This window comes from Lolium rigidum, chromosome 3, assembly GCF_022539505.1.
Source record: "Lolium rigidum isolate FL_2022 chromosome 3, APGP_CSIRO_Lrig_0.1, whole genome shotgun sequence".
NCBI classification, from domain to species: domain Eukaryota; kingdom Viridiplantae; phylum Streptophyta; class Magnoliopsida; order Poales; family Poaceae; genus Lolium; species Lolium rigidum.
The window spans coordinates 211,121,605-211,139,023 of record NC_061510.1 but is presented as its reverse complement, the minus strand read 5'-3'; the positions used below and the strand labels follow the sequence as shown (position 1 = coordinate 211,139,023).

General features: G+C 46.8%; 2 protein-coding genes across 2 annotated transcripts; one reads left to right on the top strand and one right to left on the bottom strand.

The window, feature by feature from the left end:
* The first annotated feature begins 640 nt into the window (after positions 1 to 640).
* LOC124698918 (transcription factor BHLH062-like) lies at positions 641 to 4,887 on the top strand. The gene is made up of 5 exons (XM_047231308.1): positions 641 to 677; positions 1,481 to 1,570; positions 2,793 to 2,908; positions 3,733 to 3,860; positions 4,284 to 4,887. Exons 2-5 carry the CDS (start codon positions 1,497 to 1,499, stop codon positions 4,767 to 4,769), a joined length of 804 nt encoding a protein of 267 aa, XP_047087264.1. The 5' UTR covers positions 641 to 677; positions 1,481 to 1,496; the 3' UTR covers positions 4,770 to 4,887.
* Positions 4,888 to 5,369: 482 nt separating this feature from the next.
* On the bottom strand, positions 5,370 to 8,121 carry LOC124698917 (probable methyltransferase PMT2). Its single transcript, XM_047231307.1, has 7 exons — positions 7,970 to 8,121; positions 7,199 to 7,875; positions 6,912 to 7,122; positions 6,533 to 6,821; positions 6,005 to 6,376; positions 5,843 to 5,920; positions 5,370 to 5,767 (listed from the first exon to the last, which is right to left on the bottom strand). Exons 2-7 carry the CDS (start codon positions 7,847 to 7,849, stop codon positions 5,500 to 5,502), a joined length of 1,869 nt encoding a protein of 622 aa, XP_047087263.1. The 5' UTR covers positions 7,850 to 7,875; positions 7,970 to 8,121; the 3' UTR covers positions 5,370 to 5,499.
* Between the last annotated feature and the right edge of the window lie 9,298 nt (positions 8,122 to 17,419).

Genomic DNA, 17,419 nt, shown 5'->3' with positions numbered 1-17,419 from the left:
TATCTAGCTCATTCCAGAAATGAAAATTGCTCGGAACCTACCTTTCTACGCAATTCTAGTGCTTGAATTGTAAAATACACATTATGCCACAACCAATACTCTTCAACCATACCATCTAATTAATTCGAGAAAACTGACGAAATCATGATGCATTTTGAATGATTTGATATGTGATCATGACTTTATTCGAAAAACTGTAACACATTGAAAAAATAATCTCATACTTTGTTCGAAAAAAATAACATAGCCCATAAGTTTTGAACTGACATGATAAGAAAGGATGGGCCCCCCCTATCGAAGCCCACCCCAGCCCAGGCAAAAGGTCTACTAAGTAGTGCCAGCAGAGCATGTGACCATTATCCCCAATCCGGTCCACCGGGAGGTGATGATGATCCGATGATCGATCCCCACCCCCTGGGGTGTCAATCAGACACCGGAATCCCCGTGGGTCCGACGGCGACGCGCACCGCCATGTGTCACCTCGCTGGCGCATGCATCACACAAGTGTGAGGGCGTGGGTGGCCGCCACACGCTCGTCGCGTGCTCGCCTCCCTCCCCTCTCCTCTCCTCCCCCAGTTAGGCGGCCCCCCCCTCCCGCTCCCGCTCGCCTCCACGCCTCCACCCTCCTCAGGCTCAGGCCGGCCGGCCGCAGCGGATCAAGATCCAACGAAACTGAGGTACGGCAAGCAAATACTGCTTCTTCATATATGTGAATTCCTTCAGCTGATTTGGTGGGGGCAGATCGTATACATGGCTTTATTTCTGTTCTAGCTATGACTTGCTAGGGCTAGTTATGCGCGCTGAGGGTCAAAGCTGGTCAGAAGTACGGCGAGGAGAGCTGGTCTCTTGGTCTTGGGGGTGTGGGTTGAGATTCACTGGGGAGTTCTGGGCCTAGCGCAGCATGAACAGCTCCATATGATTTTTCGTCTTCTTGTAGATTGTAGCATGGTGTTCGCCGTTAAGCTTTTTCTACAGTTGGAATAGTCATGTTGCCGTGCGGATATGGTCTACCGGATACTTTGTAGATCATAGGTAATATGAATCAATTGGTTTTATGATTCACTGTTAGGGCGGTTGATGGTTTTGAAAAGGTTGTTGTTATGAGGTAGAAAAGGAGTTGTTGATGTTTTGTTTTTTTGGGTAGGTGGGTTATGATTGATCCTAGTAGCGTCTCAGGCGTTATATATTGGTATGGAATTATATGGATCTATATAGGCTGTCTGTTAACTTCCTCCAAATGAAAAGTTGGTATCTTGATGGTATTATTTGCAGCATTTATTATCTCCTGTAAAAATGTCCATGCTTCTGTACTAGTTCTTGATTGTATTAACAACTTTGGATTCTCCATGGCACCACTTCACGTGAGACCGTGGAGTCTGTAAATGAACTAAACTTGACATTCCTTTGTGCTCAGAGATTTACATTAGCTTGCCCTTCTTGTTACTTGGATTTCAGCTTTATTTCTTTTCGTGTTATGCAGGAACCAAAACCTTGGGATGGTGGCTGATACGGACAGCTCAGGTTCCCTGCCTGGCAGCTCAAATTCTGCTGCCGAAAAGCGTGTTGATGGGTTGGTCCTTAATTACCTCTCTTCCTCTTTCCACTTTTCATTTACTTAGCTATTTACCTAGCTTTATATAACTGTAATTCATTCCACCTTCTTACTTTGGCCAATAAGCCAAAAGTTTAAGTTGTGACACTGACTTAGTTACTGATAAAATGCGCTCAAACTTACCCTGTTCAGTTCTTTGTGACCATCCTCCTAGTTCAAACCAGTTCTGCTCTTCATATTCTAAATCTGTTTTATAACCATAAAGCTGCATGCTGATCAGTATTTATGTTTCCAAGTGGATCTGTTCGCTAATCTGTTAAAAGACCATAAGTGATGTGTTACTTATTCAGTTATTCTTGTACATGAGGAGGCTCATCTGCTCCAGTAGACTCTACATTTCACCTGATTATATTGCATCTGCATCATGTAAGGGCTAGAATTTTGATGATTTTGGGTGTATGGGCCCACTAAAAGTTGTGTTTTTCTTTGTGTGTTTCCAATAATAAGGATTATGTTCTCTGAGCTGGCACAAGCCTTAAAAGAAAATGCCATATGTACAGAGCACAAACAGAGAAATCCATGAGATCAAATTTCCTATAAATACAAACATAAAATAGAAGAAACTTCTAAAACTGAAGGTGATTTAGGAATTAAAACACGAAATTAAGCACATGGTGCCGCAGTTCCATCCTGCTCATTTATCTTGTGATCGGCAATATGAATCTGGGGGCAGTACTTGCCATAAAGACTTGCAGTTAGGCATTGTTGTATGAACTGTAGGCTATGTTGCATAGATATCAGGTACAAGTGTATTGTGAGTTTCTATTAAAGCGATTAGTTTTTGAAGTTTAAAACAACAGTTTTGTTGAGAAATCCAGAGATGTGTTTCATGCTACTTTGATATTCGAATATTTTTCAGAGTACAGAGTATTAAATTGGATGTCTGGCTGGGTCTTGAACTTGAGACCTCTTGGCTCTAATACCATATTAAATTCATGTATCAAGCAGATCACCCAAAAGTACGAACTGATGGAGAAGGGCTGGGAATATATATCAACACAGAGTTGCTTAGACCTAGTCTTTGTCAATGTCCTGAAGTTTGCCAAATTTGTAAATTTGCACCTTCGTATTATTCTGAACCTAGGCGTGGTCATTAATTTCACATCTTAATTTCCTATAAATGCTACCCTCCTCCCTCGTATACATTTTTTTCTTATTCTGAAGATTTTTTTTGGTGCAGGTCTCCTAACCAAAGATCCCAGGAAAAAACTCCAAAGAAAAATCATAAAGCTGAACGAGAGAAACTTAAGCGTGACCAGTTGAATGACCTTTTTGTTGAGCTCAGCAGTATGCTAGGTTAGTACAATGCATCATTAATCAATGACCATCTGGTACATATCTAATTTTCCCTTTTGAGAAAAATACCAATTATTGCACATAGATTACTTGATTCTGTTCCCTCCACTTGGACACATGTGCCCCTTTTTAATTACTTGATGGCAACTGGCAAACAATACACTATATATAGATCCCAGAGACGACAAAGTTAAACCTTAAAATTAGGTTATGTGTTTATTATAGTGACCATACATATCTTATGCGTAGTATGTGTTCATAGTATTGATGCGGCAACTGAAAGAGCATATGTTGATTCCCTCTTTAATTATATGCTGTTGTGTCATATGCATGCACAGGTTGCACACATAGTGTGCACCATCTTCCTGTTTTTCTCATCCTAGCTTTCCAGGATTCTAAAAGTCTACATGGGTCCCATTTTGTTGAAATTGCTAAATATTCCCTTGTGAAAGGGCTGGCTTTTCTGTTTGTTTCGAAGCTCACTTTTGAGTGGTCCACCACATGTTGCTCTGAGAACAAAATTCTGAAGGGGAAAGTTGACATTAACTTGTTATTTAGACCATATAGAAGGTTTTTATTAGACATTCCGAAAATAAGTAAAATCCATTGTTTTCATTCTCCTTTATATGTTTGTTGCACATGACGAATAAATTATGCAACAATGGATAATGATTTGTATGCAATTATCCACCAGCATTATTCATGCTAGCACTAACCATTACTCAGTTTTAACCTGTACCTTTACCTCCTGCATGCTTATTGTTGTTTCTTGTACAAATATATTCTACATATTGTTTCTAATAGAAATAGTTCTGTTATTACAGATCATGATCGACAAAATAGTGGAAAAGCTACAGTTTTGGGTGATGCTGCACGGGTACTGCGAGATTTGTTTACTCAAGTAGAATCTCTTAGAAAGGAACAGTCTGCTCTTCTAACTGAGCGCCAATATGTGAGTTTTCAAAATAAAAGTGCTTGTATACTTCTGCTCCAAATTTTGAACATATTGTATGCTACATGGATTCTTGTGTTACTTGACCAAGGCAAACAAATTATAGACCAACTCCAAAGGGTCAATGATGACCTTTGAAACCCCAAAATATGCCCTACATGATAACTGCTTCCTTCTTCACCACAAGGATGAATATCTTGCGTGTGTGTTGCTTCTAAAAAATATGTATTTGTTGTACTTGTAGCCAATGCCTTCATTGCAATCAACTGACATATAAAATAATTTCCGTTAACGTGTTTCCTTTTAAATAAGAGGTTGGTGCTGCTACAATATTGCTGCTTGCTTGATTTATCAAATGTTTGTAGTTGTTTCAGGTTACTTGCATTACCTTCACTGTTAAGCCTAATTTACACTTATCAACAGGTCGGTTCAGAGAAGAACGAGCTGCAAGACGAGAATGCTACACTGAAAGCCCAAATAATAGAACTACAGAATGAGCTTTGTGCAAGGATGAGAAACAACAGCCTCAATCCAAGCAGCCTTGGGATGTCACATCCAATTGGGAGCAGCAGCGCTCATTTAGCAACTCAACCGACGCGAAATCATATATGGGGCAATGATTCTAGTTTAAGCACCCTGCCCTTGGCACACCCAATGAACACACCATCTCCACTGCAGAATCAGAGACATCAGTCTGTTGGTTCTGGTCAGGTAGCATCACGGCCTCGGGAGCTCCAGCTCTTCCCAGGGACATCAGCATCACCAGATCGAGAATCTTCCCGACATAGAAGCAACCCAGCTACTTCCTTGGGACATGCTGTTTCCTTGCCTGGACAGCTTCGCCTCAGCCTTCCAAGAGCATCACAAGAAGAAAGCAGAAGCAGTGGTTCGCCGAGAAATAGAAAATAGTGAAAAAGCGGTTAGCCAACTGACAGTGTTAAAGATCAGTACTTGGGGAACAGCTCCCCTGTAAATACCAAGAAGCCACTCACCTTAATAGTTCAAACCTACTAGTTTAGTTTCAACGCCAAAAAAAAAAAACCCCCAACTAGTTTCGCTATATTTGAAGCTTTTATTCGAATAACGTACAATTATGTTTGCATATAATTTTGGTGCAGGCTAGCCAAATTTGTAATCTGGAGAACTCGATAGTCTGCGATATATTTTTGCTGAGGTTCTCAACAGCAAGGTGGATCACCAGAGTACAAAACATTGCAGATAGAATTGTTTAGTTTGAAGAGGAAAATAATGCAATTTTAAGGTTATCTGTCCATAACCGCACTCTTGCGTGTTCCCTGTGTGTTTGATTAATAACTTAACTATGCAAAATATCATACCTTATTATGAAAATAATAGTTCAATCCGGTGAAAATGGCACATGAAAATGCAATTTCTTAGTGTAACAGCACGTTTGTGAAATCTGTCAAACTCAGGCACCTTGTATGAAGCATTAGAATTGTTCATCCTACCTTCTCCAAAAAAGAAGAAAAAGTTCCATCCTAGTTATCATAAATGGAATAGACCTGCTGATCTCCCTTCTACACTCTAGAAAAACTCAGCATGAATTCAACATAATCGCATGCATATCCCAAATCAGGTTGCTTCCTGAGCTGCAGTGCAGCTCAGCTCACTCATCATTTCATACATCTGAGCCTTTGCCCTCTGATGAACTTCCGTTCTCTTCAGAACTGTTGTCGCCGTCGGCTGTCCAGTAACGCTTGACGGCGTAGAGCACCTTCTCTGGGATGTGTGGGCTGTCCTCGTGGTTTGCCATCATCGTCTTCCAACGCATTCCGGTGGCCAGCTTCTGCACCTGCAGCAGGACGTCGATGTCGTCCCGGAGGATCACCGTGCCCTCGGGGCGCAGAATCCGGTCCATCTCTAGCATGATGTCCTCCATCTTGCACCTGATCCAGCCATCGGATTCTTAGAAAGTTGACACAGCACTTCAAAGGGCACACTCATTTGTGTGAGTGACTCACCTGTCCCTGTAGAGGCTGAATACTCCATTGGCATGGATGAGGTCGTAGGTCCTTGGGTAAGTTGAGAAGGCCTCACACCTGAAGAACAACAAGGAGCAGAAACCAAGAAACATTACTTCACATGATGTTTCAGAGGAAGGCAGGCAAGGGGAGCTTACTTACCAGTCATGGTAGATGCCGATGAGGCCCCTCTCGTAGATGACACCGAGGGTAGAGAGCTCGGCGGCGGTGGGCACGACGTTCATGACCCAAGACTTTGGGGAGAAGAGGGCCGCGGCGAAGCCACCCACGCCGGCATTCATGTCCAGGATGTTCCGGTACCGCTCCGTGTCAAGCTTGTAGTTGACCTTCCTGTAAGCCTTGACATGCTTCTCCCACTGCCGGTTCTCCTCCTCGTACGACTCGACGGTAAACCCAGGAATGGCGCCTGAACTTATCCGTGGTGGAACGGCCTTCAGCCGCGCCGGGAATGGCTGCAGCTGTCCTCCGGCGGCGGCGGTGGACGGTGTGATGCACGTCTCCATGTTCTTGTACCTGTACCAAACAGTTTTTCAGTGCAATCCTTGCCGTGTGCCGCTGAAAACGACGTGGCATGGTACAAACCGTCCCTCACGAATCAACGGCCAAGAAGACGATCTTGACTGTTGACATTTACCAGAGCAAGAGTACTACTAGTGGCATTTGTATTACCAGACGTCGTCGGGATTGGCCGGGTCGCAGGTCCGGACCGCCGCCGGCCTGGCTGGGCACGCGGCCGTGTCCGTCCGCTTCCGCCACACGCCGACCTCGTTCATCTCGGTGAGCTTCTCCCAGCAGAGCATCTCTGCGTACTCTTCGATCCTCTTCTGCTCGCCGGAGAGATCCTCCTTGGTGCGCTCCCACTTCCGGTAGTTGGCCTTCCAGTTGATCGGCGGGCCGGAGAGCACCCAGTACCCGCCTGGCCGGAGAACACGGTCCACCTCCATCATGTACATCCCGCCTGCATCGAAGCTTTATCGATCAATCTCATGAGTCGTGCCAATGGCATGCGTGTATGGACTTGAGACCGAGCAGTCGAGTGCTGTCTCACCGTTGTCGGACCAGCGGATGAGGCAGCGGGAACAGTGCGCCATGTCGAATGAGCTCGAAGGGAAGGGGAGCTTGACGGAACCGAGGACGCCGATGAAGGCCGGCACGCCACGCTCTAGCGCGAACTGCACCTGCGCCTCGTGCGAGTCCCGCGGCGCGAAGGACATGGCGATCACGCCACGGGAATCCAGATACGCGCCCAGGCTCGCCACCTGACATGGACATACGTCAACAAGATCGATGTAACCAAGTGTAATGGCAACGCGACAATGGAACGAATGTGCTTACGCCGCAGCCGGTGTCGAGCACGGTGCGGACGGTGCCGTCGGCGAAAGGGACGACGTTTGCGAGCTGGTCGATGTACTTGTCGGCGCCGTGCGGGAACTGGGTGCCGCCCCCGGGGAAGCGGAAAACGGCGCCCTCGTACTGGACCCAGTTCTGGACGGCCTTCTCGACGGTGAGGCTCTTGTACGGCGCGTTGGCGTAGGGCACGTAGTCTCGGCTCTTGGGCCACGGGAACGGTGTGACGTACCCCGGCGGCGCCGGGACGAGGCACCGCAGCAGCTCGCCGTCCGACGGGCAGTGCCGCTCCCGGTACACCATGTTCTTCCGCGGGAACTTCATGGCCCGGTCCTGGTCGTGGCACGGGGTGTGGTCAGCCAGCGCCGCCGCGCACGGCGCGAACGTTGGCGGTGGCTCACCAAGGCCGGACGTCGACAGGTTCGCGCCGGCGTGGTGCGTCTCGAAGCTGAGCCCGGCCGCGGAGGCGTCGGCGCAGGCCGTCTGTCGGGTCACCGCCACCGCGATGCGGTCGCCCTTGCCGTAGCCGCTGCGCTGCCAGGCGCCGAGCACGTAGAAGAAGCAGCACAGCAGGACGGCGACCACCATGGCCAGCGGGCTCCGAGCCCTGTACTCCCCCGAGTTGCCCTTGATCGCCATGGTATTGATCAACGATCGATCAAAACCTACAACACATCAAGAACAAACCAATCAACATGGAACAAGAAATTAACACCCAACAATGAATGATCAATTTGTCAATTACATGCATGCATGTACCTTGATTGATTATGGTATGATCAGACCGAAGTGGATCGATCAACACGACGTGATGAATTGAGACACTGTTGTTGCATCTGATTGATTTTGGTTGAGGAAGAGGTGCGCGGGAGAAGAGGACAACGGGCACGTATCCAATGTGGCTAGTGTGTTTGTTCAGAATACACAACGATAAGGGAGGAATAAGCGGATCTTGGAAGTTTTGGGTATAGTGATGGGTAGAGGAGAGAAGAGGCCTAAAGAAAGGGAGATTTCCGTAGAGAAATTTAGGAGCATGCAAAAAATTCTACTCGAGGGGAAATGACTTTGTCCCATGCATGGGACCTCCCGTGCATGTAATCAATTAATTTTGATGATCTATATCAATATGTTTCAGAATCCTGATACTTGATGAAACAGAATAAAATTTTCTAGCACGAATCGCAAAGCACATGTTATAGTGAATTCAATGGACAGAACTTACACGTGATGTCACGTGTACGGGACATTCGCTACTCTCGCAACTCGAGACAATGTTTTTCACTCCCCCTTTTATAAAAGAATATCGGAGATTTGTTTAAATTTAAAAGAATTTATAAAAAAGTATCTAGATAATCTAAATTTAGCCAAATTTGTGACATCCTTTTATAGATAGATGTAGTATTTTATTTTGCTAAGTCTCAGTTGACTCCTAGAGCATGTTGCGTCGTGATTCATGCTAACCTAGTTGATTGCAACCGAGATTTTTTCAGATTACCTAGCATGCAACTGCGAAAATAATATGTAAGCCCTTGGATTTAACTAAATATCGTATTTGAATTAGTGCTATCCGGGAAGTTACGAATGAGTTGCAACTTAGACGAAAGTCATGCAACTCAGACTTGGGTACAATTGAGATTTAACTAAATACGAGTTAATTGAGCTCTAGGCATGCTCTAGTCATGCAACAATGGATCTTAATACCACGTGGCATGCGGAAAAAATTGGAATGGACAATTGATCCGTGAAAACCGCGGGATGCGGCATCATGGTGCATATAAGGACACACTGCTCACATCAATGTTGTACCGTTAACCTTGATTATGATGTTGCACATGTGTGTTTTATTTTATCTTTTAAATCTCATCTACTAACGCACAACTGCATGAGGAAACCTACAGCCTAGGCCTATCTCCAATCATCGATACACAACCATTCACAAGAAAACGTTTGTCCGGTAAGACATGAAGTAACAAATACTAGAAGTTTCGCCTGAGTGATGTTACACCAAAATTGATCTTTCCATGGATTCGATAAACCTAGGATCTGAAGGAATTTTTTTAGTACTGCAATCCGGTAATCCGAATCGAAGGTGTTAGTAGACTGCTCGTTTCCTCCAACCAGACCTTCACAAGTTCTCTCCACAGGCTGCTCCTTTTTCTCATCTCCGCCACCGGTTGCGCCTTTTTGATTCTTCACCACATGCTCCTCCTGCTCGGCATCCCTTTAACTAGACCGATGTTGATGAGAACATCCCATCTATTGATACAACCGCTGTACCTACAACCACACAAATACAAGGATCAATCACTCGAGCTCGTGCCAAACAACTTAACTATTAGGTACTTTCGTTTCTTGGAACTATTCCTCACATACATGAGAATATGATGCTGCCTAAATCAGATGTGTTTGTTACTCTTAGGAGTGATGGACCTAGCATGGATGAGGAGGACAAGCATTGGAGCATGATCACGCATGGAAGAGATGACAACAAACATGTGAGGATTGAAGAGGACGCCCCGACTGGAGATTTCAGAACTTTGAAGCCACCATAATTGGAGATGAAGACATGGACGAAATATAGAGTTTCCCACTTCATAATTTCGTCCATATGAGTGCATGGTGTTGTGACATCATTAGTTTTGGGCCAGGTCCATGTAATTTTCGCAGGAATTAAGTCAGCCACTTTTTAGAGTCCGTATTGAAGGGGGAAAGGCCTTCTAGGGTTTGGTTCGGCCACCATACGTATGGCTGGCCGAAACCCCACCTTTTCCTCCTTTAAATACCCCCATAGCCGTCACGTTTAGACTCAGTGTCGAGAGTACTCCTCGGCAATGCCCTCCGTTTGGGGCTTAGGGTAGATGTAATCCTGTAGGCTGACACGAGACATCGGTTATCAAACAAGCGGGGAAAGCGATTTACCCAGGTTCGGGGCTCTCGATGAGGTAAAACCCTTACGTCCTGCCTGTCTGATCTTGATTATGAAAATATCGGGTTACAATGGGGTGCCAAAGGTTTCGGCTGTGATCTCGTCGAGAGGCTAAGTACTATGGGGACCTAGCTCTGGACTTATGGTGGCTAAAATTGCTAAGATTGCGCGTGTCCCTTGACGGCCCCTCTCCTGGCCCTTATATAGGGAGCCAGGTCTCGAGAGATCTGTCCGGGTACGAGTAGGTTACAAAGGACCCTAGTTCTAGACTTTCCTTGTATTCTTCGTTTCTTCGTCTTGTTCTTCAAGGAACCTTCTTCGGCACCGACGTAGTAGCCTACCTTGCCATCGGGTGTTTTCATGGGTCTCCAGTTGGGCCGTACAGGATAGGACAATAACAGTTACCCGAAGGGTAATGCCCACGTCAGTAGCCCCCGAGTGTCTAGCCGAAGATATTTCGGGTAGAGACTAAAGCATGCCTCCACCAAATGTTCTTCTCTCTTGATAATTCTTGTCCTCCTTGTAATAGCATCATCTCCTTCTATCGGGTGCGCGTCCAGCGCTCCCGATGGGAGTAGCCCCCCGAGTCTAGGTACGAATGCTTGCAATCCGTGCGTAGACTCAAGTTGTACCACTCGAATGTCTTCTTCTGTCGAAGCTTTATGCAGGTCTTCGTAGGTCATCCGATACATTTGCATCGGGGCTTCAATTTTTCAAGTAAGGTTTAATGCGTAAAGGATATCGAGTAACGTGCCCAGCTTTGCTGGTTAACTGCCGAAGGCAAGACAACGCTACTCTACACAGAATCAAGTTCCCGGGCATGATCCTGGAGTGCAAAAAAGTTTGTCGGGTGCGCAATCGGTGCTCCCGATGGGAGTAGGACTTGAGCCAAACGATTCAATCTTTCTTCGAGTCTAAATTTATCGGGTGCGCGACTAGCGCTCCCGATGGGAGTAGCCCCCGAGTCTAGATGCGGATGTTTGCAACCGCGCATAGACTCAAGTTGATCCACTCAATGATTTTAATTTTTCCTCGGATGCTTTAATCAGAGTCGACACCTTTCATGACATCACTGATGATGTCACCACTGTTGTGGTACTGACAAGACGTGACCTGACGGGCCCACCCTACTTCTGCGCGGGCAGTTTTAGGAAATGACTAGTGCTTGCGCATTGACCGAGGCACCTCCTCGATTTCCGCACATCGTGGGAATAATGGGCCGCCGGTTCCGTTTTCTTTAGAGCGACACGTGTATGACTGGATCTTTGTCCACCTCCCACGATGGCTTTGGAGTTATGGCCACGATTTCCCATCAACTCATGCTATAAATAAGGGGCCTCCCCATTGTTTTTACTTTTCACGCTTCCACACTGCTCATCTTCTTCCTCAGCCTTCCCTTTCACCTCTGTCCCTTCTCTCAAGAGCTCCGAACGCCATGGGCAAGAATAAGAGCACCAGCGCATCAGGCACGAACAAGGTCAGCACGATTGGAGCGCCTCCACCATTTCCAATCGCGAAGTGAACAAGCTGCGCACCCTCGGCCTCATCTTTTCATCCGATAACGACATTCATCTCCCAGGTCCATCTTCTCGCCCAAAGCCTCCTAAAGGCTTCACTGTTATGTTCGTCGCCTTCCTGTTTCGTGGGCTTTCTCTTCCTGTCCACGAATTTCTTCGTTCTCTTCTCTTCTTCTATGGGATCCAGCTCTGGCAGCTGACCCCAAATTCCATTCTTCATCTCTCCATTTTCATTACTGTATGCGAGGCTTTCCTCGGCATTGATCCCCATTGGGGTTTGTGGAGGAAAATCTTCTATGTCAAGCGCCATAATGAGAACAATGGCCCTCCCGTCGTTGGTGGTGTTGGCTTCGTTGTTAGAAAGGAGGTTGATTATTTCAATTTCCCGATGAAAGAATCCGTCCAGGGCTGGCGCCATAAATGGTTCTACCTACGATATTCTAGCATCTGGGCGGCGCTCCAACCTTCCTCCATTTGAAGATGTTCTGGTGGCCCAGCCGAAGAAGTCCTGGCGAAACATCCTGTCTCCCGAAGAAAACGCTATAGCTGATAAGCTGTTCGAACAGGTCGTAGACCTAAAGAACGCAGGAGGCCTGGCGATGTGCGACACTGAGGTAGTCTCGGTGTTCCTAAAGCGTCGGGTGCAGCCGCTGATGTCCCGGCCTCACCAGCTATGGAGGTATGTGTTGGAGATATGCCCAAGAGGCAATAATAAAATGGTTATTATAATATATCTTTGAGTTTATGATAATGTTTACATACCATGCTATAATTGTATTAACCGAAACATTGATACATGTGTGTTATGTGAACAACAAGGAGTCCCTAGTAAGCCTCTTGTATAACTAGCTTGTTGATTAATAGATGATCATAGTTTCATGATCATGAACATGGATGTTATTAATAACAAGGTTATGTCATTATATGAATGATGTAATGGACACACCCAATTAAGCGTAGCATATGATCACGTCATTAAGTTCTATTTGCTATATGCTTTCGATACATAGTTACCTAGTCCTTCGACCATGAAATCATGTAAATCACTTATACCGGAAGGGTACTTTGATTACATCAAACGCCACTGCGTAAATGGGTGGTTATAAAGGTGGGATTAAGCATTCAGAAAGTATGAGTTGAGGCATATGGATCAAGAGTGGGATATTGTCCATCCCGATGACGGATAGATATACTCTGGACCCTCTCGGTGGAATGTCGTCTGATTAGCTTGCAATCATGTGAATGGTTCACAAGAGATGATATACCACGGTACGAGTAAAGAGTACTTGTCGGAGACGAGGTTGAATGAGGTATAGAGATACCGATGATCAAACCTCGGACAAGTAAAATATTGCGAGACAAAGGGAATCGGTATCGTATGTAAATGGTTCGATCGATCACTAAGTTATCGTTGAATATGTGGGAGCCATTATGGATCTCCAGATCCCGCTATTGTTTATTGGTCGGAGAGAAGTCTCAACCATGTCTGCATAGTTCACGAACCGTAGGGTGACACACTTAAGGTTTGATGTCGTTTTAAGTAGATATGGAATATGGAATGGAGTTCTAAGTTTTGTTCGGAGTCTCGGATGGGATCCAGGACATCAAGAGGAGGTCCGGAATGGTCCAGAGAATAAGATTGATATATAGGAAGTCACTTTCCAAGTTTGGAAATGATCCGGTGAATTTATGGAAGGTGGTTTCTAGAATTATCCGGAATAAATCACTATGGAAGGAGGAGTCCCGGAGGGATTCCACCAACCCTAACTAGCCAACCAAGTGGGAGGGTGGAGTCCATGGTGGACTCCACCTCCTTGGCCGGCCAAAGAAAGGGGGAAAGGGGAGAGTCCCTGTCCCTCTAGGTTTCGTCCATATGGTAGTTTTTGAATTGGGGTCTTATTCGAAGACTTTGGGAAAACCCTAGGGATTCCACCTATATAATGAGGGACAAGGGGAGGGGGCCGACCACTTCTTTCCACCAAGTTGGCCACACCCCTCAAGGCTGCCCAAGCCGGCGCCCCTCTCCCCAAACCCTAGCCGCCCTCCTCCTCCACCTCCCCCGCATATGCTTTGGCGAAGCCCTGCCGGAGATCTCCACCACCACCGCCACCACGCCGTCGTGCTGTCGGGATTCCAAGGAGGATCTACTACTTCCGCTGCCTGCTGGAACGGGGAGAAGGAGGTCTTCATCAACACCGAACGTGTGACCGAGTACGGAGGTGCTGCCCGACTGTGGCACCGTCAAGATCTTCCACGCGCTTTCGAAAGCGGCAAGTGATCGACTACAACAACAACGAGATCTAATATCGTAGGCTTTGGAAATCTTCAAGGGTTAGTCTCGTGATCTTCTCGTTGCTCTCATCTACTAGATTGCATCTTGGCTTGGTTTTCGTTCTTGCGGTAGGAATTTTTTTGTTTTCTATGCTACGAATCCCATCAGTGGTATCAGAGCCAGGTCTATGCATAGATTGGTTGCACGAGTAGAACACAATGGTTTTGTGGGCGTTGATGCTTTTGTTGTCTTTAGTTGGTGTATTTTGCATCTTGCGGGATGGTGGGATGAAGCGGCCCGGGCTAACTTTACATGACCGCGTTCATGAGACTTGCTCCACGCTCGACATGCAACTAGTATTGCATAAGTGGCTTTGCGGATGTCTGTCTCTCTCACCATAGTGAAGATTCAATTTACTCTTTCTATTGACAACACTAGTATCACTGTTGTGGTTCATGTTCGTAGGTAGATTGGATCTTACTCGAAAACCCTAAACCACGTAAAATATGCAAACCAAATTAGAGGCGTCTAACTTGTTTTTGCAGGGTTTGGTGATGTGATATTGCCATGATGTGATGATGAATATGTATGAGATGATCATTATTGTATTGTGGCAACCGGCGGGAGCCTTATGGTTGTCTTAATATTTCATGTAGTAGTATTATTTCAAAGTAGTTGTAATAGTTGCTATATGTCGTGAACAACCATGAAGACGGCGCCATGGACCTTGACGCTACGCCGACTATGATGGAGATCATGCCTGTTGATGATGGAGATCATGTCCGTGCTTTGGAGATGAAGATCAAAGGCTCAAAGACTAAAGGGCCATATCATATCACATATGAATTGCATGTGATGTTAATCCTTTTTGCATCTTATCTTGCTTAGGTCGCGACGGTAGCATTATAAGATGATCCCTCACATTAATATCAAGATAATAAAGTGTTCTCCCCTCGTATGCACCGTTGCTACAGTTCGTCGTTTTGAAGCATCTCATGATGATCGGATGTGATAGATTCTACGTTCACATACAACGGGTGTAAGCCATGTTTGCACACGCGGAATACTTGGGTTTGCTTGACGAGCCTAGCATGTACGAGACATGGCCTCGGAACACAGGAAACCGAAAGGTTGAACACGAGTCATATGGATGATATGATCAACATGTTGATGTTCACCATTGAAGCTACATCATCTCACGTGATGATCGGTTTTGGTGTAGTGGATATGGATCGTGTACCACTAAACAACTATGAGGGATGTTGTATTAAGTGGGAGTTCATTAGTAATTAGATTAAAACATGAACTAATTATCATAAACATAGTCTGAATAGTATTTTGAATTAATTTGTAGAATTGGCATCCGTTTTCTACTATGCGCTAGTCTTGTAATTGAGATAGAAATACTATTAAGTCTGTGTTATCACCAGAATTTGACCGGATCAGAGGTGGGCCGCGATTGAAGATGGGCTTGAAGAATATACATGGAAGAAATACATGAATCGGCCTTCTATACCAAATTTGGGCTAGTTTGCCCGTGTATCTGTACCATAGTAGGATACGTGTCGGTTAGAAGTTGGAGTTTTACCCGTGCACGGTTAGGTGCACGCCTGAATTAGAAAGTCCCCCGGACTATAAATATGTATCTAGGGTTTATGAAATAAACAACAAACAACGTTCACCACAAACCAATCTCGGCGCATCGCCAACTCCCCCGTCTCGAGGGTTTCTTCCGGGTAAGCACCATGTTGCCTAGATCGCATCTTGCGATCTAGGCAGCACATGTTTATTCGTCATCCATGCGCTGCTCGTACTGAAGCCTTTTTGATGGCGAGCAGCGTAGTTATCATAGATGTTTTAGGGTTAGCATTGTTCTTCGTATCATATGCTATCGTCGTGCAACCCTTAGGCATCTAGCCGCCCTTACGCCTGTCACGGGTGTAAGGGCGGCACCCGCTTGATCATTGTTTAGTAGATCCGATCCGTTATGATTGCTCCTTGTTCCGCAAGGATTAGTTTAATATCCGCATTGTTAGGCCTTACGAAGGGTTGGAGGATCCGGCGGCGTGTAGGGTGTAGTTTGCTAGCCCTAGACAGGATGTTCCGAGGATCAACCTCGTGTTGGTTTTTAGGCCCCGTCTAGGATCGGCTTACGATCACCGTACGCGAGCGCGAGGCCCAATCACGAGTAGGATGTTCCGATTGTGCGGTGAAAACCCCGAGATCGTAGTAGGTCGCTTCAGCTTTCTCTTGATCAAGCGAGGACCACCATCCGATCGTACACCTCGTACGCATCATGGGTGGATCGGCTCCTTGAGCCGATTCACGAGACAACCTGAGAGCCGATCGAGGCTCGTATTTAACGTTTACGTGTATGCCATGCAGGAAACTAAGCGAGGCATCATCCAACACCTTCCTGACCAGGTATAGGTCAGGTGGCATGCCCTTGCATCAGCATCGGACGTGTGTGCAGAAGGCTTTGCGGGCCGTCGCTCGGAGGGACCAGGGCCAGCCGTAGTCCTGGGAGATTCCCGGCTCTACGGTGTGGCCCGTCGCTGCCCGCCGGTGGGTTTCTGACCGCAACACATTCTGGCACGCCCGGTGGGACCATCTTCGACATCAACCGCACCGCCATCTACATCTGAGATGGCGGAAGGCACTCCGGTCAAGTACGAGGATCCGGCCGGCGAGCTCAAGAAGAAGCATGACGAGATCAAGGCGAGTCCTCGAAGCCGACCTCATCGGCTCTTTTCACGAACCCGCTCACATGGCATCGGGTGGAAAGGGTTCTCACCTGAGACGCGCTCGACGGAGTGGACCTGTCCACCCCGTCGGAAGAACGCACCAGGTCGGCTGCGTCGGGAGATCAACTTCATGGTGGCTCATTCGCTGCACCGCCATTCCGAGAGCTCGGTGAACACTTTGGAGCGTGTCGCTCTTCGCGTGATCCGAGGAAATCTTGAGCCATCGGTACTCTCCGTCGGGACCGGCTCACGGGACTTACCAAGGAGAGATGCCACTCCAGTCCCGTCCGCTGCTGCCGTTCGCGTTGGCAGCACCAGAGGTGCCGATTTCACCGGCATCCGCCGTTAACATGGTGGAGCGCACTTACCCTGGAGGGTGCCAGCCAAGATTCTCGTTCGACGTCAACATTATAGGGCTTGGGCACCACCCTGGTAAGGACAGAGACGAGGGCAGCTGCTCTCACAGCGAAGACCAGGAGGAAGCTGTTCCACTCGATCGGCCCCAACACCTCCAAAAAGTCCTGTTTGCAATCAAGATGAAGGCCGATTCCAGCGGTCGGCCCGCATTATCCGTACCACATGCTCTCCCTGTATGTGGTGTCGACCCCACAGGTGACGGAAAGCTAGGACAGGGGTTCACGTCGGCTGATGAAGGCGTGGAAGAAGTCAACATCTGGTCCTAACAGAGCCAACGTTCACATGTGGTGCCTTGGCTAACCATAGAGCCGATATCAGCAGATACCTGGCAGA

Bases quoted from the DNA above. Each gene is read 5' to 3' on its own strand.
- LOC124698918 (XM_047231308.1), top strand. From the start codon at position 1,497: ATGGTGGCTGATACGGACAGCTCAGGTTCCCTGCCTGGCAGCTCAAAT. The intron at 2,909-3,732 runs GTTAGTACAATG...CTGTTATTACAG, and splicing joins TGAGCTCAGCAGTATGCTAG to ATCATGATCGACAAAATAGT. The intron at 3,861-4,283 runs GTGAGTTTTCAA...ACTTATCAACAG, and splicing joins TTCTAACTGAGCGCCAATAT to GTCGGTTCAGAGAAGAACGA.
- LOC124698917 (XM_047231307.1), bottom strand. From the start codon at position 7,849: ATGGCGATCAAGGGCAACTCGGGGGAGTACAGGGCTCGGAGCCCGCTG. The intron at 7,123-7,198 runs GTAAGCACATTC...TGTCCATGTCAG, and splicing joins TGCTCGACACCGGCTGCGGC to GTGGCGAGCCTGGGCGCGTA. The intron at 5,921-6,004 runs GTAAGTAAGCTC...GTTGTTCTTCAG, and splicing joins ATCGGCATCTACCATGACTG to GTGTGAGGCCTTCTCAACTT.